Source organism: Tamandua tetradactyla, chromosome 5 (assembly GCF_023851605.1).
Source record: "Tamandua tetradactyla isolate mTamTet1 chromosome 5, mTamTet1.pri, whole genome shotgun sequence".
Taxonomy (NCBI): domain Eukaryota; kingdom Metazoa; phylum Chordata; class Mammalia; order Pilosa; family Myrmecophagidae; genus Tamandua; species Tamandua tetradactyla.
This window is the reverse complement of record NC_135331.1, coordinates 642,411-669,592: the sequence shown is the minus strand read 5'-3', so window position 1 is coordinate 669,592 and position 27,182 is coordinate 642,411. Positions and strand designations below refer to the sequence as shown.

Below are 27,182 nucleotides of genomic sequence, written 5' to 3'. Positions count from 1 at the left end.
GTCGCCGCCGTGCCGTGGGGCACTCTGGGAGACAGAGTTCGGGACGCGCTTTGCTCTCGCGCACGCGCACAGCCGCGGCAGGCTTCTGGGTGCGCTTCCTCCCTCTTTGTCCTTGGCTGCCACGTGATTCGGGGCCTGTGACGGCGTGCGCGTGCGCGAGCTCGTATGCGTGCGCGCGCTCGCCCCACCTCACCCTGGGCTGCTCGGCACCGAGAGGTTCGGATTGACAAAGGCCTGAGGCCCGGCGGCTGGAGCCGGGTCGGGGTTCGCGGGGCGCGTATCGCGGGCCGGACCCGCCGGGCACTTGTTGAGCGGCTTAAGTTGGGCTTGTCTTCAGAATTCAAGGCCTGTAGGGATCAGTGTTTAGGCAGGCGAGAAACCTAGTGATTTCCAGTGAATTGGGGTGCTGTGCGGTGATGGGTCTGGCCGGGAGCACCTGCGGTGGATTTGGGGTGCTACTGGGACCGGCTCCTAGGCTCTAGTGTTTCGGTGTCTGAGGGTCCGTGACCGGCTGAGCCTGTGAGGTGATAGGTCACGGCTCCTCTGGGGTGTCTGAGCGTCCTTGTGGCTCAGGGGTGGGGCTCGAGCGTTGGAATGGAGGGGAGGGGGCTCGGGGCCATGGGCGTGCCCCCCGCCCTTTCTCTCGGACACTTCCTCTCCAGTCCAGGTTGAGACGGCGGCGCCCCGCTGAGGGTCCAGCCGGGCATGGATACCCTTGGCTGAGTCCAAGTGTGCCAGGTGAAGTGCAGGACCCGGGCGGGAGTCTGCGTGGCGCGTGCGGGCGCGGGGCCCCACTTTGCCCAGGCGTGGGGATGGTTTCAAGGAATGCCCCCCTCGCAGCGTGGCTGTGGGGTCTCAGGAGTTTCCCCAAGGAATGCCCTCCTCGGGGCGTGGCTGTGGGGTTTCATAAGTTTCCCCAAGGAATGTCCTTGGGGTGTGCCTGGGGAGGTCTCGGGAGTTTCCCCAAGGAATGCCCTCGGGGCGTGGCAGGGGCGGTGGTCTCAGGCGTTTTCCCAAGGAATGCCCTAGGGGCATGGCTGGGGGGTGGTCTCAGGAGTTTCCCCAAGGAATGTCCTCTGGGCATAGCTGGTTGGGGGGCACTGATCTCAGGAGGTTCACCAAGGAATGTTCTATGCTGCAGTAGGTGGGGGGTGGGGCAACATGGACTCTCGTGTCCTTTTCTCTGATTCCAGCACTGCCCACTTAACATGGGCAATTTTTGGGAGACCTCTCAAGTTTCCTATCAAAAATTAGGGAATGGAAAGAAATGACTTTTTTTCCCTAGCTCTAATGGTGTCTGTTGTCATAAAAATATTTTATTTTAAATTGTATAATCCTTGCACTTGGTATAAATATCAAAATGTGGGAAAGGGTATATTTTCAAGAATAAGTCTCTCTCCACAATTTGTTCCTTGACCACCCAGTTTCTGTCCTTAGAGGCAATTCCTGAAATCAAATGCTTGAGTGTTTTGCCATGTGCAAACTTGCGTGTGTGTAAACACCAGTGGTAGCACAGTACATACTGTTCCACACCATGGGTTTTCACTTAATGCTCATGTCCTTTATAAGGGTTGGGGAGCTTCCCCCCGTAACATCCTCAGCTACTCTTCCTAGTCCTTTACTCTTTTCTTGGGACACCAGTGATTCTTATGTTTGTGCACTTTGTTTTGTCCATCATTTCCCTAAGATCCGATTCAATTTTTCCATCTTTTTTGCCATTTGCTGTTTTGAGTGTTTGAAATCAGTTGACCTACCCTCTAGTTCACTTATTCTTTCTTCTGTCTCTTCAATTCTCCTGTTGTATGTCTCTAGTATGTTTTTCATTTGGTCTACAGAATCTTTAATCTCTGTGGTAGCTGCTATTTTTCTATTCTTTCAAATTCCTCTTTATGCTCTTCTAGTGTATTCTTGTTCTCCTTTACATCATTAGCCACCCCATTAATTTTGTTCAGTAGAATTATATGAGCATCTTTGATTAGTTGTTCCAACGTCTGTGTCTCCTCTGGTGTTTTAATTTGGTTCGTTAGCCTGGGCTGTATCTGTCTGCGTCATGATATGGTTAGTGATCTTCTGTCTTCGTGGCATGTAAATATCTTGATTGGTTTACTTTGGAAATTGATTTCCTTCAGTGACCTAAGGCCTTGTATTTGCTGGATGGATGTATAGCAGGATGCAGGGCATGGAGTGGGGCACAACAGTGTGGTGATGCATTGCAGAGCATGTTGGGGATGCTCCACTGGTGCTTGTGCGCGTGGGTGTCCAGCAGGGGGGAGGATGTGGCTTTGAGGATGCATGGGCCTGGGAGGTGGGGCTCTTGTTTGCGTGGATGTAGGGTACGGGGCCATTTGGGTACATGCACAGAGCTCGGTCAGTGGGACAGTGTTGTGTCTGCGTAGGCTGGGGCAGATGTGGCCCACTGTGCAGGTCAGCGCTTTCCCAGAGCTGAGAGTGCGTTCCTGGGGTCCGTGAGTGTGCGCGGGTCTAATAGTGCTATAAACTGATGCACTTGTGTGGAGAGCTCAGGGAGGGTGGGATGAGACTGTGCGACACTGTGGGTCGGGGGCGGGTGTAGCCTGGGTATGGGGGTAAGCGCCTGTAGCCTTTATGGCTGGCAGCAGGAAGCAGGGAGGGGGAGGTAGTGCTCTGGAGGGGTACAGGAGAGGTGGGTTGGGCTGCGCTTGGAGTGGGGTTGGGTATGTGCACTGGGGGTTGGCGGGGTGGGGGGGTCCTGGAGTGTGGGCAGTGGGGGTGGGCAGGTGACAGGGTTCAGGTGCGTAGGGTGTGGGTCAAGTTGGGGTCGTAGGTCGGTGCAGGAGAGGGTAGCGCGTTTGAGAAGTGCTGCTTGGCTTCCTTCCTGGTCCCCATCTCCTGTCCCTGAGGGTTCCGGGCCTCCCTGTTAGCCTGTCTGCACCTGCTGGACCGTCTCAGTTCCTCAGTTTCTGCAACCAGCGTCGCCCTGTGTGGTGCAGAGACCCTTCCAGGTCACTCACACCCTGGAGTAGCTGTTCTTTGAAGCAGGGGTGAACTGGATCTGTTCTATTCTGCCATCTTCCCGGAACTTTTCGCTTGATGTTTTATCTTGATAATCCTGTGGTAGTTCCTGTAGGGCTCCTGGTTTTTGATACCATATACTTCTGGGATTCCTTTGTGTGGTTGTCCCATGATTTGGTTCTTTGTCCCCCATTGATGGACATTTCATCTGTTTCTGATCATTTGCTATCATATCTTTTTTTTGTATTATTTAAAATAAAACTTTCTTTTGAAAACAGTCCTTTTTAAAATAATTCTTTTAGTAGGGACTGGATTCCTGAGCTCTCTTAACAAGGCTATAATAGTTTTCTGACTTGACTTTGTTTAGCCATGGAGTGCTGTACTGAAACTGCACTGCACATCTGTCGTTTTCTTGGATTATGGACTTAAAAGTTTTTAAAAATAATATCTTTTTTGTATTATGATAAATTTAAAATATGTTCATTGCAGTGAATTTGGAGCATCTTGATAAACAGATGAAAATAATCATCATCCCTTAAATAGGGGATTATCACTACTAACATTTTGGTACATTTCTTTGAGTCAATTTTTGTTTTTATACATACATATTTATATTTCCTTTAAAAAACAAAATTAGGATAATATGGTCTGGTACATTAAAGTGTAAAAATGTTTTTTTTTTAAATTATAAACCTTTTTCTTGGAATTTCCTTAGAATTTGATGAAGAGTGAAACTCCAAGATAGCAATGAAGATTGCCCCTTCCTTCTGAAGAAAAATGTAAGAGCTAATAAGGGGAGAACAGCATCTTTATGCAAGAGTTGCCAAGGTAAAAAAAAAAAAAGGAAGAACAATGAAATTAAGGTGGGCAGAATTCTACAGTGAAGGGCTTGGGCTTCCATTTACTGAGAGGACGTGTGTTAGGGCCATATATAAGAGAGCTTACCTCCTGGGATAATTTCTCCCTCAACATAAATGTTAGGAAACATTTGTTTAAATTAGTAAAGTAAAAATCAGTCAAGGGTCAGTATTGTTCTCAGTAGCAAACTTAAACAGCAACAGAAATATTTTTAAATTACCACACTGATGGCCTACCTCTGTTGACATGAAATTTTGAACCTTGTACATTATGTATAATAAATCTACCCTATTTCAGCATTAATTCCTTCATTCTTAAGAAGTCTTCACTGAAATTCGACTGAATTTCACTAAGTACTCTTTGACAAGATTATAAGGAATTTTAAAAATTATGTAAAGTTTGGCTGTCTGCTTAAGGAATGGGTGGAATGATAAATGTGGTTTTATTCTTTTCAATGTAAGAATTTTTAAGTGGAAGTGAAATGAAATGAAAACAATGCAAAGAAAATGATTTGTTTGTTACAGGTATATTTTCCTGCATTTTTATTTTTTTTGTGTGTATCTGTCTGTGCATATTATGATTCTTTTTTATTTTTAACCACACAGATTTTATATTTTTTAATGGCTAAATTTATTTTAAAAATTTTTTATTTTAAACATAACATACAAACACATTCTAACCATATGATCATTATATATTCTTGATATATAATCAATAACTCACGATATCATCACATAATTGCGTATTCATCATCATGATCGTTTCTTAGAACATTTACATCAATTCAGAAAAAGGAAAAAAAAGAGAGAACAGAAAAAAATTCATACTTACCATACCCCTTACCTCTCCCTTTCATTGATCACTAGCATTGCAGTTTACTAAATTTGTTTTAACAGTTGTTGCCCCTATTATTTATTTATTTTTAATCCATATATTTTACTCGTCTGTCAATAAGGTAGATAAAAGGAGCGTCAGACACAAGGTTTTCATACTGAAAAATTTTAATGGCTTTTGCTTTTTGTATCCCATGTTACACAAAATTCACCTTTGCTTTCTTCAGGCATTATTGTGGTTTCCATTATTTTTAATTCTATGTCATCTGGAAGTAGGTTGCTATAATTTATGAGATAGACATTTAATGCTAGCTTCTTTCAAGTCCATTAATTTTTTTCATGGCTTTGAGAGGCCATATTTATCACATGCTGAATTCTGACATACTCTTGGGACTTAATATGGAATGTGACAGTTCATTTGTCTATATATCTCTTCTGAAGGCAGTGTTGTACTCTTTTGATTAAAATTTTATAAGTTTATAATATAATTTTATAATAATTTCATTGGACTAGTTCACTCATTATTTTGTATCCAAAAATATCCTAGCTATCCCTGAATGTTTTCTCTTCCATATGAACTTCAGAATTGCTTGTTAAAAAAAAAAACCTTTTTGAGATAGTAATTGGAATTCTCTTAAATATGTGTTGATAATTTGGGGCTGAATTATCTGTATAATATGAAGTCTTATATCCCAGAACAAATCAAAACTATACATTTACTTAAGTCTATTTTTATTATCTCCATTGGAATTTTTAGTTTATTTCATATGGGTCTTGTACATTTCTTGTTAAGTATATTCCTACATATTTTATGTTTGTGTTATTATGAGGAGGAGTTTATATTTTTACTGTTTTTTTTTTTGTAAAAAAGTATTGATATTATAGAACTGTGTTTATTTTTAAATAAAAATAAGGGATATATTCGTTATATAGTTGGGAAAAATAAAAAACAGGTTTTCAGTATGACTATATGCTTTCAGTTTTGTTAAAATGTAAGAATAGGGTGCACAGGTGGCTCGGTGGTAGAATGCTTGCCTTCTGGAGACCCGGGTTTGATTCCTGGACCATACACCTCCCCAAAAAAGTATAAGAATAGTTTCTGTCATCTCTAGAAGAGTGGTTTTCTGTCATATGGTGGGCTTATAGATAATAGTTTCTTATTTCACTTGTATACTTTAAATTATTTTGCCATCATATTTTATTTTTGCAATGGTAAATATGAATAATATTTATTTGGTATTACACTGTGTCAACTCCTATTCCAAGATGCATGTTATCACAATTTAAGATATAATAATTTTTTATGTAGCTAGCAGAAACTTCAAAACGTGCTTCTGCTTTGGTACTCACACATGAAAGGGAGGGCCTTGGTTTCTTAAATGTTGCCTTTTAGTATGACATAGAGGTGAGACAGGCTGTTAGTCATTTGTGTTTTTGTAGGAATAGGATGACTGAGTGTGTGCATGGAAATAAGGGCTAATTCTGGGATTTGTGTGTGTATACATATGAGTGTATGTGTGCACGTGTGTATATGTGTACACATACACAGAGGGCATCATGGCTTTGGGGGTAAATGCCTTGAACATAGCAAGAAATAAAATTCCATTTGTGCTGTTCAACAGCTGTACAGTTCTGGACGTCCCCTAATTCTTTTTTCTCTGTGAAATGGAGATTATATTAAATCCCTTATAGGGTCATCTGTGAGGAATAAATTGCTTAGTATATTACCCAGCATATAGCAATCATTCAAATGTTAGGTATTGTTATTACAGGGTACTATTTGTCATTTTTTTTAACTTTTTTTATTGTGAAATATATACAAAAAAGCAATAAATTTCCAAATACATTTTAACAAGTAGTTATAGAACAGATTTTAAAGTTTGGTGTGGGTTACAGTTCATGTTTTTTCATTTTTTTCCTTCTAGCTGCTCCAAGACATTGGAGACCAACAGAAATACCAATATAATGATTCAGCAGTCATACTCATTTGCTAAATTCTATCTTCTCTGTTCTACTCCTCCTTCTCATTAAATAGCATATATACATAAAAGCAATAAATTTCAAAGTACATTGCAATAGTTAGTTGTAGAACAGATTTCAGAGTTTGGTATGGGTTACAATTCTTCATTTTTAGGTTTTTATTTCTAGCTGCTCTCAGGTACTGGAGACTAAAAGAAATAATCAGTATAATGATTCAGCACTCGTACTCATTTGTTAAACCTGACCTCCTCTGTATAACTCCAGCATCACCTTTAATCTTTCTCTCACTCTTTAGGGGTACTTGGGCTATGCCCATTCTGACTTTTTCATGTTGGAAGGGACTGTCAATAATACAGGCTAGGGGGATGGGACGAGTTGATGTTCTGGAGAGGGTGGTCCCTCTGCCTGTTTCAGGACTTATCTGGTCCAGGTACTCATCTGGAAGTTACAGGTTTGGAAGAGTTACCCTAATGCATGGAACCTTTATAGAATCTTTTTTTAAAAATTTATTTATTAATTAAAAGAAATAAAGAAACAAAATAAAACAACATACATAATCAGTAATTCACAATATCATCACTTAGTTGCATATTCATAATTTCTTAGAACATTTGCATTAATTCAGAAAAAGAAATAAAAAGACAATAGAGAAAGAAATAAAACGAACACAGGAAAGAAAAAAAAAAGATTATACCTACCATACCCCTTACCCCTCACTTTCATTGTTCACTAGCATTTCCAACTAAATGTATTTTAGCATTTGTTCCCCCTATTATTTATTTTTATTCCATATGTTCTACTCCTTTGTTGACAAGGTAGATAAAAGGAGCAACAGACACAAGGTTTTCACAATCACACAGTCACATTGTGAAAGCTATATCATTATACAATCATCCTCAAGAAACATGGTTACTGGAACACAGCGCTACATTTTCAGGCAGTTCCCTCCAGCCTCTCCATTACATCTTGAATAACAAGATGATATCTACTTGATGCATAAGAATAACCTCCGGGATAACCTCTTGACTCTGTGGAATCTCTCAGCCATTGACACTTTGTCTCATTTCCCTCTTCCCCCTTTTGGTCGAGAAGGTTTTCTCAATCCCTTGATGCTAAGTCTCAACTCATTCTAGGGTTTTTCTCAATCCCTTGATGCTGAATCTCAGCTCATTCTGGGATTTCTATCCCACTCTGCCAGGAAGATCCACACCCCTGGGAGTCATGTCCCACGTAGAGAGGGGTAGGGTGGTGAGACTGCTTGTTGTGCCTTTATAGAATCTTATATAATGCCCTGGTTGTTTTTCAGGACTGACAAGAATGGTTTTGGTTGGGATTTGGCAAGTTATGATGGGTAGCAATGTCTAACTGAAGAATGTGTAAGAGTGACCTCCAGTGTAGCCTTTTGACTCTATTTGAACTCTCTCAGACACTGGTAACCTTATTTGTTAGACTTCTTTTCCCCCTTTTGGTGATGCTGGCATTGTTGATCCCATGGTGCCAGGGACAGGCTCATCCCCAGGAGTCATGTCTTATACCTCCAGGGAGACTTTCATTCCTGGATGTCATGTCCCACATACCGGGGAGGGCAGTGGTTTCACTTGCAGAGTTGGGCTAAGAGAGATAGTGAGGCCAAATCTGAGCAACAAAAGAGATCCTCCAGAGCTGACTCTTAGTTAGGCATACCTATAGGTAGGCTAAGCTTCTCTGCTACATGCATAAGCTTCACAAAATCAAGCCTCAAGATCAAGGGCTTAACACAACAAGCAAACTCACTGCCCTCCCCCTGTCTACGTGGGACATCAGTCCCAGGGGTGTGGACCTTCCTGGCAGCGTGGGTGAGAAATCCTCGAATGAGCTCAGGCTCTGCATCAAGGGATTGAGAAAACCTTCTAGACCAAAAGGGGAAAGGGCGAAATGAGACTAAATAAGGTGTCAATGACTGAGAGAGTCCAAACAGAGTTGAGAGGTTATCCTGGAGGTTATTCTTATGCATTAAATAGATATTGCCTTGTTAGTCAAGATGTAATGGAGAGGGTGGAGGGAACTGTCTGAAAATGTAGAGCTGTGTTCCAGTAGCCATGTTTCTTGAAGGTGATTGTATAATGATACAGCTTTCACAATGTGACTGTGAAAACCTGTGTCTGATGCTCCTTTTGTCTACCTTATCAACAGAAGAGTAAAACATATGGAATAAAAATAAATAATAGGGGGAACAAATGTTAAAATAAATTTAGATTGAAATGCTAGTGATCAATGAAAGGGAGGGGTAAGGGTTATGGTATGTTTTAAATTTTTCTCTTTTTATTTTTCTGAATAGATACAAATGTTCTAAGAAATCATGATGAATATGCAACTATGCGATGATGTGAATTACTGATTAAATATGTAGAAATGATCAAAAGTTAAGAATGTTTGCATTTGTTACATTTTTTTAAAAAAGTAAAAATTAGTAAAAAAAATTTTAAAATAAAAAGAAAGATCGAGGGCTTGGCTTATTGATTTGAGTGTCCTAATGTTTGGCAGAGTATTTGGGGTTTCACCAATGGTAAAGTTCAGTACTTTTTAAAAATTTTCTCACATCCCTCAAGGGACTTTGCCAATACTTTTTGATTGTCTGCTTAATATACTCTGGGATGTATCCAGGCATTACATTAAGCTTTATAGGATTAAAGGTCCTCATTTTTATTCTAGGCTCCCTGTGTTTAGATTGTTTAAATGCTGTCTCCAGATGGGTTGTCATTTCTTTTTTAAATTTCATTTAACCCTCAGAATCCCACTCTGAGATCCGCTTTATCTTCGCCATGTTAGCAAATAAAGCAATGAGAAGGAAACCAAAAAGCAACACTAAATATCAAAACCATAATAAATACAAGTTTGTCAGTTAAAAGATAGGGATTCTCAGTTTTGATGAAAAAAATTGAACTCTAAGTTGTTTATAAGGGACATCTAAAATGTGACTGAAATTTAAATGTAGTGAGATGGAGGATCTTACGCCAGGCAAATGCTAAGCAAATAAATGTTGTTATTGCCAACTACATCTGAGATGAAATAGATTTTAAGGTAAAAGGCATTGTTTGGGGTATGGAATGATATTACCTAATGATTAAAGAAGTAATTCTCTAGAAATAAATAGCTCTGGCACCAAACAATATAACCTTAAATTATATAAACTAAGCATCAACAGAATTAGAAGGAAAACCTGACCAATCAGTAATCATATTGGAGGATTTTAGCATACCTCCTTCAGAAATGGATGGAATTGACAGGCAAAAATTAGGAAGAATATAGAAAATTTTAATAGGAAACTAATGCTCGGGAAAGGTGAAATTTGTTATTGCCCAAAGTTACATAGCCAGCTAATGGGATAAGATTGAAACAAATCCATTTTAATACAAACCATTTAAGCTTTCCAAAATTCCATTTGCTTAAAAAAGAGTTGTCTTTTACTTAATAGCATCTGTTAAAATGCTGTGCATTATAGGCGGGCCATGGTGGCTCAGCAGGCAGAGTTCTTGCCTGCCATGCTGGAGACCCAGGTTTGATTCCCAGTGCCTGCCCATGTAAAAAAAGGATATGCATTTCAATGTCCTTAGTGAACATGGTTTAGTCTCAGTTACTTATTTCTTTATCTGTTTATAGAGTCATGGGCTTCTACTGTTTACTTAAGGAAGCTCTGTTCTTTTAAACTATATCATGTTTCTGTCCCTGATAGCCATTTTAAATTGCATAGAAAACACACTCTGACCTTTGGTGATCATGAATTCCTAGTTTCTTTCAAGAGAGAAGCACATTTTAGGTGCAATGTAGAAATACCATGTAATGTTTGTTTCTAAATCCACAGGTCCAGGTTCACTAGAAATAACCGTGCTCATGTGATACAAGAAAGAAGGTCCTGGAACTGGGAATTTATATCAGTATAGAAGACCTGATCAGGACCTTATTCCAGCACTTTGAGGCCAAGTGAGGAGACAGAGTTGAACAGATTTCAGATTTGCTAACCATCTCCCAGGAAAAGCAAAATGAACATGTTACAGGTAAGTTGATTGTTTTTAACTCGTTATCACTATTCTTTTTTCGTTTATACTTTTATACTTAATATTTTCATGCAATTAAATACACCTATTTTAAGTGAGAACTTTTAACAAGCATATACACCTATGTAACCAAACCTCTATCAAGTTATAGACTATTAACCTTAACTCCATAAATTACTCTCATGGCAGCTTCCACATAGTCAGTTAGACCTCTGTTCCTAAAAGACCAGTTTTCTGTTTTTTTTCTTATCATGGTTAACTTTCTGGTTCTAGGAGGTCATATTCATCAGGTAAAACTTTATGAATATCGTTGGGTTAGTCTTCTTTCACTCAGTATCAGAATGTTATATATAACAGTAGTTAAATCTTTTGAATGCTTAGTAATTTTCAGTTGAATTACTACCAGTTGTTTATATGTTCTTCTATTGATACAAATCTGGACTGTTTCCAATTTAGTTAGGAAGCATACCTCATGAACACATTTGCAGATATCATTTCATGGGACTCTTACAGTGTTTGGAGATAAATGCCATCATTTGTTGGGAGTCTAAGGTCCAGAGGAAGAAGCTTGCCCATGGTCAGAGCATGCGTTCTAGCAGACTGAGGAACACCTCTGACATCAGTGGTCTGTACTCTGCTAGGGCTCTACTCCTGCCCAGGGCCTAGAGGAAACCAGAACTGTGCTTTGGGTTTTTTTTTTAAGTTTATAGTAGCTTTATTGTATTTCATTTTTATTGAGAAATCTATACACACGTACAATCCATTCATGATGTACAATCAGTGGCTCATAATATCATCACATAGTTGTGTATTCATCACCATGATCCTTTTTAGAACATTTGCATCACTCTAGAAAAAGAAATAAAAATAAAAAAACTCATTCATCTCATACGCTTCATCCCTCCCTCTCATTGGCTACTAGTATTTCCATCTACCCAATTTTTCCCTTTATCCACCCCCTATTTTTTATTTACTTGTTATCCATATTTTTTTTTACTCATCTGTTCATATCCTGGATAAAAGGAGCATCGGACACAAGGTTTTCATAAATACACAATCACATTATAAAAGCTATATAATTATAGACTCTTCAAGACTCGAGGCTACTGAAACACAGCTCAACAGTTTCAGGTTCTTCCCTCCAGCCACTCCCAATACACTACAGATTTAAAAGGGATATCTGTAAAATGCATAAGAATAACTCCCAGAATAACCTCTCAACTCTGTTTGAAATCTCTCCTCCACTGAAACTTTATTTTTTAAATTTTTATTTATTTGTTTATTTTTGGGTGCATGGTCCAGGAATTAAACCTGTGTCTCCCGTGTGGAAAGCAAGCATTCTGCCACTGAACCTCCCACACACCCTGAAACTTTGTTTTGTCTCATTTCTCTCTTCCCCCTTTTGGTCAAGAAGACTTTCTAAATCCCATGATGCCAGGTCCTGGCTCATCCTGGGACTTTTGTCCCATGTTGCCAGGGAAATTTACATCCCTGGGAGTCATGTCCCACGTGGTAGGAAGGGTAGTGAGTTCACCTGCTGAGTTGGCTTAGAGAGAGACCACATTTGAGCAACAAAAAGAGGTTCTCTGGGGGGTGGTTCTTAGGCATAATTTTAAGTAGGCTTAGCTTCTCCTTTGCAGGAATAAGTTTCATAGGGGTGATTCCCAAGATTGAGGGCTCAGCCTATTGAGCAGCTTGTGAGAATATCAGGAATTCCTCAGATGGAGAAGCTGAATATTTCCTCCTTTCTCCCCAGTCCCGCAAAGTGACTTTGCAAATACTTTTTTATTCTCTGCCCAAATTACAGTGGGATGTATCAGGACATCGCACTAACCTGTACAAACCGAAAGATCCCCAACCATATACAAGATTCAATATAATTATGGTGTTCAGATAAACTACCATACAAGTTAAATTAGACAGTACACTACCCAAAATATAAATTTTGCACCAAATAAACATCCCTTTCTTTGGTATCACACAGAAGTTGAAATTTTAAAATACAGACCACATCGTCCCTTACCCTGTGTTCTGATTTACCTTTGTTCAATCCAAATTAGCTTCAGTCATATCTCTATTCGAAGTTTGATCACCTTTTCAACTTTTTTAACAGTTGTTGTATGGCGTAATGCTGACTTTCATAGTTTCTGTGCTATAACTCAGAGTCTCAGGTGTCACATACATACCTGAAGTTTCAGGGAACGACCAGATTATACACAACCTCCTTTTTTTCAGGGGATTAGAAAAGATATAAGAAGTCTTACAGTAATAAAGAAAAGTATAAATAATTAAGAAATTAGGGGAAAATATCCTTAGAATAGAAAATTGGAATTGGGGCAAGGTTGGAGTAGTGATACGTCAACTGTGTGGTCTTGTGAAGTTTTTAAGGTTGGAATTCTTATAAACCATAACATCCCACATAATTATTCATTTTGAGCTGTAAACTTGGCTCAGAAATTTTGGGCAATTGTTATAAAGAATGGCGAACACGTACATGAGTTTGCATTGTTTAAGGGAAAAAGCAATTTTCCCTTCAGAACTCAGAACTCGTTGTTCATTAGTCTTTTCTTTCCTTGATGAAGTTTTTGGGTAAATGTTCTAGTGGGCAGTGGGCTTGTGGCCATTTCCTATAACACTTATCAGAGTGACTCACGGGGATAACCAAAGCAGGACTTAGTGCCCATAATAATGTATTTATTTACCTTTTTAATTGTGAAATATAATTCATGTGCAGAAAAGTACATAAGAGTATAAGTACAGCTGAATGGATTATCAAGTGAATACCTGTGAAACCATGACTAGAGTCAAGAAATAAATCATTCCTTGGGTGGGCCACGGTGGCTCAGCAGGCAAGAATGCTTGCCTGCCATGCCCGAGGACCCGGGTTCAATTCCCGATGCCTGCCCATGTGAAAAAATAATAATAATAAATCATTCCTAGCCACAGTGAACCCTTTCAAGCTCCTCTCCCAGTCACAACTCTCCCTCCTGACAAAGGTAACTAGGACTCTAACTTTTACTGTAAATACTTCCTTGTTTTCTTGAGTCAGTGTTCATAGAATATCAAATAATGGGGTTTCTTTTCTTCCTTTCAAATTTCGTTATGTTTACTTCTTTTTCTTGCCTAACTATGTTGGCCATGCCTGATATGCATTTTGGATGGAAATGGTTGTAGTAGCTGTCTTAGTTTTCTTTCTGATCTCAAAAGAAGGCTTTCAACATTTCACTACTAGAAATGATATTTGTTCTTGTTTCTGTTGCATATCTCCTTTTTAATAAAAAGAAATTCCAGTGAATCCCTAGTTTGTTCAGAATTTTTACAACAAATAGATGTTGATAATTTTTATTTTTTGGTATGTTCATTTTGTTCTTTTTTCAAATGCCCTGTATTCCCTTCTTATGAAATCTACTCCTTTCTTTCAAAAATTAAGAAAATATTTTACAAACTACATTTGATTTTTCAATTTTTTTATAGCTCTTTTTAACAGTCTTCCATTTGAAGATACTGAATTTTATCAAATGCTTTTTCTGTATCTACTGAGATGATTGTATATTTTTACTACCTTTAATCTGTTAAGGAAATGAAAATCATTGAATTTTTAAATGTTAAACCAACCTAGAATTCCTGGGATAAACACAGTGTAGCCTTGATATATTCTCTTTATATATTGCTCATTGTTGTCTGCTAATATTTGATTAGGATTTTCATATCAGTGTTGTATAAGTTTACCTTTACTTTTCCTTTCTCATAATGTCCTTATTGGATTTAGGTATCCAAGTTATACCGATGTCATAAAGAGATACTCTGAAAGAGTTTGGTAATATTGGTGCTATTTCTACTTAAAATGTTTATTTTTTAACCTAAATTTAGCCTAAATTTTTTGTGAAAAGATTTTAATCGTGAATTATATTTTTAAGGGATTGTAGGGTTTTCCATTTATCATGTCTTTTGCTAAGCTCTGCTTCTCTAGCAATGTTCTTTTTTCTTCCTTTATGAACTTTTGTATTAAATAATTTTAGTATACTGCTTTAATACTTCTCTTGATTTTTTTTTAGCAATATTTTAATTTAGGTTTGTTTATTTTTTAATGCTTGCTCTAGGGTTTATACAGTATATCTTTGTTTTTTCAGTCTATTTCAGGTTAATTCTGATTTGGTAGAGTACAGAAACTTGGTACCAGTATAGCCCCATTTCCTCCCCACTCCTCTTTTTTTTATTTTTTTATTTTATGTCATTTAATTTCATTTGAAATTCCAGAATTTGGGACGCCAATTTTAAACATTTCTGTTGACTCAATCTTTTTTTAAAAATATACATGGTCAATAAGCATCATATAATAAAGCTGCACATCTAATAACACTGATGAATGCCTTGACAGTATTTCCCATACATAATTTAATTATTTCTTAAAAATAATGCCACAGGGTGATTTATAAGGTTAGCAAAAAATAAACAAGTGCATAGACTCATGTTTACAAAGAAGCAATACACAAAAAAAATATCTTTAAGATCTTGCTCTGGTTCACATCTATAAATAGAAGCAAAAAAATAGAACAAAAACATGCAGAAATGAACAAACAGAAATAATACATCATGAAAACCAAAATCTTTGACAATAAAGAGGTCAGTTGTGCAACATGATTAATTAAAATCTCTCTCTTTTTTTTTAATGGTTCTTTAAATTAGTTTCTTTTTTTAAAATTTAACAACATAACCACAAACATTTTTTTCTATGCAATGAATGAAAATCCCTTACTGAAACACAGACTGCTGCAGTTGGGTCAAAAAGCTGCTGATGATGGGAGGGATACCTAAAGACAAAGTATTGACATAAGGTTAAAGTGCAGAGCTAGCAAATACCTGTCTGGGAAATGCAAGGAATAAGAAAGCAGAGTTGGCTGTGTTCTAATCAGTCAAAACGTAAGTGAAGCCCAAAGGCACTACACATAAGGAATGTCTTCAGAGCCCCTTTGTGGGACCCAGCAGCCCCCTGAGCTCCCGTGGGCCCCTTGGGTAGAAAGAATTCTGTAAACTTCTTTGTATCCATATAACGCTGCCAGTTTCTGTTTGTTTTCACCTCATCCTCCACCCTAGTCCTAGCCATCACATCAAATGCTCTTACCTCCTCATTACTCAATTGCTTATCATGTATGGCCTCCTTAAGTTACTCAGCCAGCCCTTGGCTGGTTTTCCTTTTCGTTTTTCTGGGAACATCATCCTCACTTGGGTGCTTTCCTATGCGCTTGTGTTGCTCTCTGGATTTCCTTTTGGTTTAATGATATTCTGATTTTCCCTCCTTCTCTGGATTTTCCTTGCCGTTTAGCATTTCCTTATCTTCTGTCTTTCCCTCATTTTCTATCATTTCCTTGTTTTCTAGAATATAAGCTACTTCTGTCTTTCCCTCATCCTGTGCTGTTCTTCATTTTCCATCTTTCCTAGCTTTTCAGGCTTTATTTAATTTTCATTGGAGAGTTTTTCTCTGCAACGGAAATGAAATTTTCATTCTCAGTGAAATGTTGGGATTTCCCTTCCTTGTTCTGCCCTGCAAAGATTCTGAACAAGTTCCTGTTCTTTATCTAACTTCAAAGAATATCAGAAACAACAGATATATAAGCCTGAAAGAACCTGGAGCAATAGTGAGGAGTTCAGGGATGCAAGCGTTGGTGCCTGGGCTCAGGCTCATCGTTTCTTATTGCAGTAAGAAACAAATGCAGTCAAGGGAAAATGCTGTTCCTTTGTTGCACTAAAGGCAACGTGATATTTGTGGCCCCTTAATTTATAGGCTTGGATTAGTGTACAACACAGACTTCAGTGATATAAAAACAGAATCTGGGCCATGGTGGCTCAGCAGACAGAGTTCTTGCCTGCCATGCTGGAGACCCAGGTTCTGTTCCCAGTGCCTGCCCATGCAAAAACAAAAAAACGATTTATTAGGAAAGTAATTAAAAGAGCTTTTTAAAAATAAGGCATAATTACGTCATCAAATAAGATGGCACCAACACCTGAAGTCTTGGAAACAGCATTCCAAGTCTCATTAGTAAAACTCCATAGCAGAGCATTCTTTTTCTGGATAAGATTCTGTATAACTCCACCATTACCTTTGATCTTTCTCCTACTCTTTAGGGGTATTTGGGCTATGCCCATTCTACCTTTTTCCTGTTGGATGGGGCTGTCGATAATATGGGATAGGGGGCTGGAACTAGTTGATGTTCTGGAGAGGCTGGGCCCTCTGCATGTCAGAATTTATCCCCTCCAGAGACCCCTATGGAGGTTGTAGGTTTTGGAGAGTTACCCTAATGCAAGGAACCTTTGCAGAATCTTACATAGATGTTCTTTAGCATTGGCGGGAATGGTTTTGGTTAGGGTTTGGTAGTAATTTTGCCTTCATTTTTGAAGGATAGTTTTTGCCAAATGTAGAATTTTTCAGCACTTTGAATATGACATTACACTGCCTTTTGACCTCCATTCTTTGTGAAGAGAAGTCAGCTTTTGTATTATTCTCTTATGCTACCAGTTGTTTTTTTATTACTGTTTTCAGTATTTTTTCTTTCTTTCTGAAGTTTGACAATGATGTTCTAATAGCAGCTCTCTTTGTTTTTATCATACTTGGGGTTCGTTGAACCCTTTAGACCTGAAAGTTAATGTTTTTCATCAAATTTGGGAAGTTTTCTGCCATTTTTTCTCAAAATATTTTTTCTGCCCCTTTCTCTTATCTTGTCTTTTGGAACTCCTGTTTCACATATATTGAAATGCTTAACATTATCTGACAAGCCTTTGAGACATTTTTATTCTTTGGATTTTATCGTCTCTGTTGATCCGTCTTTAATTTCACTGGATTCTTCTGACGTCTCAGATCTATTCTTGAGCCTATGTAGTGAAATCTTTCAGGTTTTTTTTCTTTGAAACTCTAGAATTTCTTTTTGTTTTTTTTTGTTTTTGGTGTACGTGTTATGTGTGTGTTTATTTATTAGAGAAGTCGTGGGTTTACAACCATGCATAAGTACAGGATTCACAAATACTACCCTATTATTATTACCTTGCATTGGTGTACAATATTTGTTACAATTAATGACAGCACATTTTTACAGTTGTATTTTTAAGTATATTCCATGGTTAGCACATTTTTTATAATTGTACTGTTAGCTAAGGTTCACTGGGTAATGCAGTTCCATGGATTATTTTATTTTATTTTATTCTATTACCATATATGCAACCTAACATTTTCCCTTTTAATCACATTCAGATATAGTTTTCCAGTGAGATTCTTTTAAAAATCTTATCCTTTGTATTTTGAAATAATTTTAAACTTGCAGGACAATTACAAATATAAATTACAAATATAAAAGCCAGACAGAGAATTCTATCATATATTCCCCACCCCATAATTCAGTATGAGCATATTTTCATTTGTTTGAACATAGTTTCCTGTAATTCTTTGAGGAAATTGATACTAACAGCCGTGAATTCTTTGTCTGCTTTATCTAACTTTTGAGCCCACTTAGAGGTAATTTCTACTGATTGCTTAATTTGTATACATAGACTATGTTATGTCTAGTAATTTTTTGCTTGAAAACCGGACATTTTCAACACTATATTGTAGAAATTCTGGATCTGCTTTATTTTTCTGAAAATTGTTTTTCCTTCGTAATGTGACTGCATTTAAAAATTTTGGAATTTGTCTACTTCTCATTGGTTAGCTGTTAATATCTATACTCAGTTTTAAAAAAATGAATTAAGGTAGTATTTTTTAAATTTTATTTATTTTTAATAAATATTTTGGTAAAATATATATAACAATCATAATAACTATTTTAAGTGAACAGTTCTATGACATTAAGTACATTGACAATGTTATGTAACTTTTACCACTATTTCCAGATTATTTTCATCATCCCAAACCAAAACTCATATCCATTTAGAAATAACTCCTTATTCCTCCCTCTTGCTTGGTAAACACTATTGCGCTTTCTGTCTCTATTAATTTATGCATTCTTAATACTTCATATAAATATTTTTCCTTTGTGTCTGGCATATTTTATTCAACATGATGTCTTCAAGGTACATCCATTTTGTAGCATGTATGAGTACTTTATTTCTTTTTATGGATGAATGCTGTTCCATTTTATAGATATACCATATTTTATCCATTCATCTGCTGGTGGTCACGTGAGTTGTTTCCACCATTTGGCTATTGTGAATAATGGTTCAATGAACATCGGTGTTCAGATATCTGCCTAAGTCCTTGCTTTCGATTCTTTTGGATTTATACCAAGGAATGGAAGTGTCAGATCTTATGGTAATTTAATGCTTAACTTTCTGAAAAACTGCCGAACTGTTTTCCACAGTGGCTGAACCATTTTACGTTCCTGATAACAGTGTATGAGAGTTCCTGTTTCTCTGCATCCTTGCCCCTACTTAATTTGTTTTCTTAAATAGTCATCATCCTTATTGTGAATTACTGATTATACATGTAGAACGGAATGATCACATGTTAATGTTTTAGTTCGTTTGTTGTTAGTTTTTTCTTAATAAATAAGTGATTGCCCAAAGAAGAAAAAAAAATAGTCATCATCCTAGTGGGTGTGAAGTCGTATCTTATTGTAGTTTTAATTCACATTTCTCTGATGGCTAGTGATGATGAGCATATCTTTTATGTTTATTGGCCTTTTTTTTTTTTTTAACATGGTTAGGTACCAGGAAATGAACCCAGGTCTCCAGCATGGCAGGTGGGAACTGTACCACTGAGCCACCATAGCCCGCCCTTATTGGCCATTTTAACATCTTTGGAGGAATGTCTATTCATATCCTAGGCTTAATCAGCCATTCCAAATTCTGGGTCCCCTCAGGTGATTTAATTTGGTCATTTGGTTGAGCCATATCTGCCTGGTCTTTCATGTTTTATGATCTGTTGTTGAAGGGGCATTTTAATGTCTTAGTAAGGTTATTTTGAAGATTTATTTCCTTCCCATGTCTAGGGTTTTGTCTCTACTTGTATTATTAACTTTGAAGATTCCCTTTTGGTTTGTCAGTCTTTCCCCGGGAGGTTGGAATCCTAGTTAGGGCTTTGTTTGAGAGCTAGGCAGATAGGCAGTCTGTCAGACTGGAGCTTTCTCTTCTCCCCAGCAGATGGTGCTCTTGAGCCCTCTGTCCCCTTAGGCCCACCTGAGCCCAACCACAGGTGTCTGCTGAATCAAGTGAAAACCCAAAGGGACCTCGTCTAGGAATGCCAACCCTGGCATACGCTGAAATCTGCCAACCCTGGCATACGCTGAAATCTGCCAACCCTGGGGCTGGGGAACAAGCAATACGCACCCTAGTGGAGACTTTTCCTGTGTTGCCGATGCGTCTAGTGGCCCCCAGACTTCCCTCTGGGATAATCATGGGCTGTGGGACTGGATATTTAAATTTCACTTGCCCACAGCCAGTCTGGAAATGTCGAGGCCAGTCACAGCCTTAGCTTACCCGGCTTCCTTGTCTTCACCTCTTTGTCCACACACACCTGTAATCTTCAGCCTTCTTTGTGGGGAGGGAAGCAGCATCAGAACCCAAACAGGTCTCTTTCGCAGGTTGAATGTCAGACTAGTACACTCCATGTCTCCCACTGCTTCTTTGGGAAAAAACCAGGGGCCCACAGCAATGTGTCACAAAGGTGAGGTGTAGATGCTTTACCTTCACTAAGTGGAGTCTGTGCACTGGAAAAGGATGTCTGTTATCTTCCAAGTTCGCCACAGGCCTGCTCAGCTATGATGCAGAAGGGAAAATCTTACCAATACAGCATGTTCATTCTGTTCTCTCCATCCCAATTTCTCCAGTTTTTTGCCCGTGACCTCCCTATGCAGGGTAGAAGACCCTCCTTGATCACTCACACCTTGGAACCACTGTCCCAGTCATTTTTCTATCTCATCTCTCATTGTTGCATGGAGCCAGGGCAAACTCAGCCTCTCCTACTCCACTGTCTTGCTGGAAGTCTTTCCACGGTCATCTTTTTTTTTTTTTTTTAAACAGTTTTATTATTCACACTTCACAATCCAACCCAAGTGTATAGACATGCCTTCGCCACCATACTCTATCTGAAGACATTTCCTTTTCTCCCACAAAGAATCCATACCCCTTTCCCAATCCCCCACCTGTTGGCATTCAGTTTGGCACAATGCCTTTGTTGTATTCATGGAAGCATATTACAGTGTTATTGTTGACTGTAGACCCTAGCTTACATTGATTGTATTTTTTCCCATGTACCATCTATTATCAACTAAATAAGTTCTCTTTTTTTAACTTTTTACATGTTTTTATTAAGAAAATCAACAACATACCTAGAACCACCAACAATGGGTATGGATATCTTAGTTAGCTTAAACCATAAGCATGTTTAAATAAAATATTCATATAATCATTGTAAACCTGTGTTTTTGCAGTGTTTCATAAACTAATTTAAAATTAAGGCAACAAGTTAAAAATCTACATATTTGGATAGCAAAGTTCTTAAGTTAGTTTTATTAAAAACTAACTTAGATACCATTTGATCAGTTGTCAAAACTGTGAATGTTCTCATAATAGCAAGTAGAAAGTTCTTACAAATATCTGCATTGCTATAGTAATGACCTATGTTACTAAATATTTTCCTGATTTCAGGAAAATATGAAGATACGAATATTTTTACAATTAGCATATGGAAATCTTAACCACGTAGAATGGATGTCTTAGTTAGCTTACCCATAGGCATATTAAAAAATTCTACATAATCAGTATTTTTGTAAAGGCTGTTTGTACTATATGTTTTTATAAGCCAATCTAAAATTAAAACAAGGAGGGAAAAAATCTATAAATACAGATATCAGAGTTACTTTAATTCTAAATATTAGACAGTATCATAGATACTATTTGACTATCAGAACTGTGTGCATTCTCAAAATATCAAGTAAAAAGTTATTACAAATAGCAACTTTGCTATAGTAGTGAGCTGTGTTATTAGATATTTTCAAATTTTTTATTTCAAGAGTTTATTTAATATTGCTATAACTGCTTATAGTTTTTTAAAACTATTTTTTAGTTGTAAAATATAAAATTTATATATATACAAAGAAAAGAAAGAATAAAGGCAATAATTTTCAAAGCACACTTCAACAAGCAACTGCAGAACAGTTCCCAGAGTTTGTCATGGGCTATCATGCTCTCAACTCAGATTTTCCTTCTAGCTACTCCAAAACACTGGCAGCTTTACCAGAGTCATAATAATGGAATCATACAGTGTCTGTCTTTTTGTGTATTACTTTTTTCACTCAGCATTATGTCCTCAGGTTTCATCCATGTTGTCATATGTTTCGGGATATCATTTTGTTTAAATGCTGCATAATATTCCATCGTATGTTTATACCACATTTTTGTTTATCCACTCTTCTGTTGATGGGCACCTGAACTGTTTCCATCTCTTGGCAATTGTGAAGGTACTGTTCTGAAGAGCGGTGTGCAAATGTCTGTGTCACTGCCCTCAACTCTTCTGGGTATATACTGAGTATTGGTATTGCCGGATCATAGGGAAGCTCAATATTTTGTTTTTTGAGGAATCGCCAAACTGATTTTCACAGTGGCTGAACCATTACACGTTCCCACCAACAGTGAATAAGTGTTCCAATTTCTTCACATCCTCTCCAACATTTATAGTTTCCTATTTGTTTGATAGCAGCCATTCTTATAGGTTTAAGGTGATATCTCATTGTTGTCTTAATTGTTGTCATTTCCCTTATAGCCGGTGATGATGAGTAGCTCTTCATATGCTTTTTAGCCATCTGCATTTGCTCTTCAGAAAAGTGCCTATTCATTTCCTCTGCCCATTTTATAACTGGGTTGTTTGTTCTTTTGTTGGTGAGCTGTATAATTTCTTTATGTACACAGGATATCAAGCCTTTATCTGATATGTGGTTTCTAAATATTTTCTCCCATTGAATTGGCTGCCTCATCCCCTTTTTAACAAAGTCCTTTGAGGCACAGAAGCTCTTGATTTTAAGGAGTTCCCATTTGCCTATTTTTTTCTTTCCCAGATTGTGCTTTAGGTGTGAAGTTTAAGAAGCTACCTTCTATTACTAGATATTGAAGATGTTTCCCTACTTTTTTTCAAGAAGTTTTATGGTACTGGCTCTTACAGTTAGGTCTTTGGTTCATTTTGAATTAATTTTTGTATAGGGTGTAAGGTAGAGGTCCTCTTTCATTCTTTTGGCTATTGAAAATCAATTCTCCTGTGCCCATTTATTGAAAAGATTATTCTGTCCCAATTCAGTGGATTTGGGGGCCTTATCAAAGATCAAATGTCCATAAATTTGGTGGTCACATTCATTCTTTTGCAAGTGGATTTCCAGTTTTCCCAGTGCTATTTGTTGAAGAGACTATTTATTTCTTATTAAATGGATTTGCCACCCTTGTCAAAAGTCAACTGGCCAAAGATGTGTAGAATTATCTCTAGACTCAATTTTATTTTGTTGGTCAATATGTCTGTCCTTATGCCAGTTTTACATCCTTTTATACTGTAATTTGTAGTAAGTTTTGAAGGAGGAAATGTGAGTCCTCCAACTTTGTTTTTCCAGATTACTTTGGCTGTTTGGGGCTCCTTGCAATTTCATGTGAACTTGAGGATGAGCATTTGAGGATGAGCTTTTCCATGTCTGCAGAAAAGACTGCAGAAATATTTATAGGGATTGCATTGAGTCTGTTGATCACTTCAGGCAGTACTGACATCTTAAAAATATTGAGTATTCCAATATATGAAAATGGGATATCTTCCCATTTACTTAGGTCTTCTTTAATATTTTCAGCAATATTTGTAGTTTTCAATGTACAAGTTTTTCATCTCCATGGTTAAATTTATTGCTAGGTATTTTAATCTTTTAGCTGCTATCATAAATGGAATTGTGTTCTTGATTTCCTTTTCATGTTGTTCATTACTACTGCATGGAAGCCCAGCTGAGTTTATCTTCTGTGACTGATGAATTTGTTTATTGGTTCTAGTAGCTTTCTTGTGGAATCTTTGGGATTTTTTATGTATAGAATCATGCCATCTGTGTATAGGGCTAATTTAATCTTGTCCTCTTTAAATTTGGATACCTTTTTTTTTTTCATGCCTGATTGCCTTGGCTAGAACTTTCAATATGATGTTGAATAACGGTGGTAGTAGTAGGCTTCCTTTTCTTATTCCTGATCTTGGTGAGAAAGCTTTCAGTCTTTCTCCAGTAGTCTTTCACCAAACCCATTTGCTGTAGGTCTTTCATATGCCCTTTATCATGTTGATAGTTCCCATCTATTCTTAGTTTCCTGAATGTTTATATCATAAAAGGATGTTGGATTTTTTTTTTTTTTTGTCTTTACATGGGCAAGCACTGGAAATCGAACCTGGGTCTCTGGCATGGCAATAGAGAACTCTGCCACTGAGCCACCGTTGCCCGCCCAGAATGTTGGATTTTGACAAATGCCTTTGTGCATTTTTTTTGGTTTGCTAATGCTGCCAGAATGTAGTATACCAGAAATGGATAGGCTTTTTCAAGGGGTGTTCTAGTTTGCTAGCTGCTGGAATGCAATATACCAGAAACAGAATGGCTTTTAAAAGGGGAAATTTAATGAGTTGCTAGTTTACAGATCTAAGGCCCAGAAAATGTCCCAATTAAAACAAGTCTATAGAAATGTCCAATCAAAGGCATCTGGGGAAAGATACCTTGGTTCAAGAAGGCCGATGAAGTTCAGGGTTTCTCTCTCATCTGGAAAGGCACATGGCGAACGCAGTCAGGGCTTCTCTGTCGGCTGGAAGGGCACATGGCAGACACGGCGTCATCTGCTAGCTTACTCTCCTGGCTTCTGGTTTCATGAAGCTCCCCGGGAGGCATTTCCCTTCTTCATCTCCAAAGGTCGCTGGCTGGTGGACTCTCTGCTTTGTAGTGTTGCAGCATTCTCTGCCCTCTCTGAGTCTCTCTCTCCAAAATGTTTCCTCTTTTATAGGACTTCAGAAACTAATCAAGACCCACTCAGATGGGTGGAGACATGTCATCCCCTAATCCAGTTTAACAACTGTTCTTAACTAAATCTCATCAACCAGGGAGATGATCCCATCACAGTCCCAAATACACAGCATTGAATAGAGACTATTCTACCTTTAAGAAATCGGATTTACATTAAAACATGACTTTTCTTAGGGGGCATACTTCCTTTCAAACCAGCACAAGGGGGATTTATTAAGTTATAAATTTACAGACTTAGAGCTGTGGAAATGTCCAAATTAAGGCACCAACAAGAGGATATCTTCACTCAGGAAAGGCCGATTGAGCTAGCGTTTCTGTCACATGGGAAGGCACATGGCAATGTCTGCTGTCCTCTCCTGGCTTCTGGTTTCCAGCAGCTCTTGCAGCATCCCCAAGCATATGTGACTTGCTTTCATCTCTCTGCTCTCTGAGTTCTCTCTCAAAAAGGGCTCCAGGAAAGAATTAAGACCCACCTTGAATGGGTGGGGGTCACATCTCCATGCAAACAACCTAATCGAGAGGTCCAACCCAACAATAGATCTGCCCTACAGGATGGATTAAGAGAGCATGGCTTTTCTGGGAGCTTCTAACCTGCACATTTATCAACTGAGATGGTCATGTCGTCGTTTTCCTTCTAATAATGTGTATCACATTGATTTTCTAATTTTGAACCAGGCTTGCATTCTTGGAAGAAATCCAACTTGGTCATGGTGGGATAATCATTTTAATGTACTGTTGCATTCATTTTGCTAGTATTTTGTCAAGGTTTTTGTATCTGTATTCATAAAGCATATTGGTCTGGAATATTGTGCTCTCTTTCAAGTATTCCCTCTTGTTTTTTTGAAGAGTTGGAGGTAGATTGATGTTAATTCTTTAAATATTGGATAGAATTTAGCAGTAAAGCCATTTGGTCCTGGACTTTTGTGTGTTGGGAGGTGTTTGATTACTATTTTAATCTCGTTTCTTGTTATAAGTCTGTTGAGATCTGTTTCTTTTTGAGTCAGTGCTTGTAGTTTCTGTGTTTCTAGGCATTTGTCTGTTTCATCTAGATTATCTGATTTGTTGACATACAGTTTTCCATAGTATCATCTTAAATCCTTTTCATTCCTATGAGACTGTTAGTAATGTCCACACCTTCGTGCTTTATTTGAATTTATGTGTCTATTCTTTTTTTCTTTTCAGTCTGGCTAAAGGTTATTGAACTTTTTAGAACACCAATTTTTGGTTTCATTTATTCTCTGAATTGTTTTTCTGTTCTCTATTTCATTTATGTCCACTCTTATTTTTACTATTTACTTTCTTCTGCCAACTTTGAATTTAATTTACTCTTCTTGTTCTCTTTTCTCTAGGTGTGAAGTTAGGTTATTGATTGTGGTACCCTTCCCCCACTGGATAGAAGGCTTATATTTTATTTTTAAAATGTTTTTATTATTTTTTATTTTTTGGCATGGACAGGTTCCAGGAATCGAACCTGGGTTTCCAGCATGGCAGGTGAGAATTCTGCCACTGACAACCATTGCACTGCCCACGTCTTTATTTTTATTTGGTACAATTTAATTAAACAATAAGACTTCTCTATCTCAAAAGGTTATATACTGTATGATCACATTTATGTAACATTCTTTTAAAATTATTTTTGTTTTGTTTAGTTTTGTTTTCTTCTTTTTTATTGTAGGCATTTAGAGCTGTAAATTTACCTGGGCATCCCGTAAGTTTTGGTACATTATGTTTTTTGTTTTAATTTGCCTAAAGATATTTCCTAATATCCCTGTGATTTCTTCTTTCACCCATTTGTTGTTTAATAGTGTGTTGTTTAATTTCCATATATTTGTAAATTTTCCAGTTTTTCTTCTGTTTTTGGTTTCTAGCTTTATTCCATTGTGGTCCAAGAAGATATATAGTACGATTTTAATATTTTTTTAATTTATTAAGATTTGATTTGTGGTCTAACATATGGTTTGTCCTGGAAAACAATCCATGTTCATTTGTGAAAAATGTATATTTTGCTGTTGTTGGGTGAAGTCTTCTGGAAATGTCCATCAAGTCTCATTGGTTAATAGTGTTGTTCAGGTCCTCTTTTTCCTTATTGATCTTCTGTTAAGATGTTTTATTAGTTCATGAAAGTCATATATTGAATATCAAACTAATTGTAGGGTTATCTGTTTCTCTCTTTAAGTTTGTTACTTTCTGCTTCCTACATTTTGGTGCTCTGTTGGCAATGCATATATGTTTATAGCCATGTCTTTTTTCCTGAGTTGAACCTTTTTTCAATACATAATATTCTCTTTGTCTCTTGTACTATTCTATGAGATAAAGTCTATTTTGTCTGACAGTAATATAGCCACTCTAGCTCTCTTTTGAGAACATAGAATATCTCTTTTCATCCTTTCACTTTCAGCCACTTTGCATCTTTGTATATAAAATGAGTCTCTTGTTGATGTCATATAGATGGATCTTGCTTTATCGTTCAGTCTATGAATCTCTGC

The 27,182-nt window shown here is 37.6% G+C and overlaps 1 protein-coding gene and 1 pseudogene across 4 annotated transcripts in view; one reads left to right on the top strand and one right to left on the bottom strand.

The window, feature by feature from the left end:
• ZNF84 (zinc finger protein 84) overlaps positions 1-27,182 on the top strand; it is a 42,874-nt gene that overhangs the window by 2,050 nt on the left and 13,642 nt on the right. For 2 of the 4 annotated variants that reach the window (XM_077159466.1, XM_077159470.1), the window contains exons 1-3: positions 104-216; positions 3,707-3,819; positions 10,504-10,696. In XM_077159466.1, coding sequence (XP_077015581.1) covers positions 10,682-10,696 — 15 coding nt within the window. In that variant the 5' untranslated portion in view covers positions 104-216; positions 3,707-3,819; positions 10,504-10,681. The other 2 variants (XM_077159468.1, XM_077159467.1) reach the window with 2 other exon arrangements.
• On the bottom strand, positions 15,637-25,315 carry LOC143685223 (uncharacterized; annotated as a pseudogene).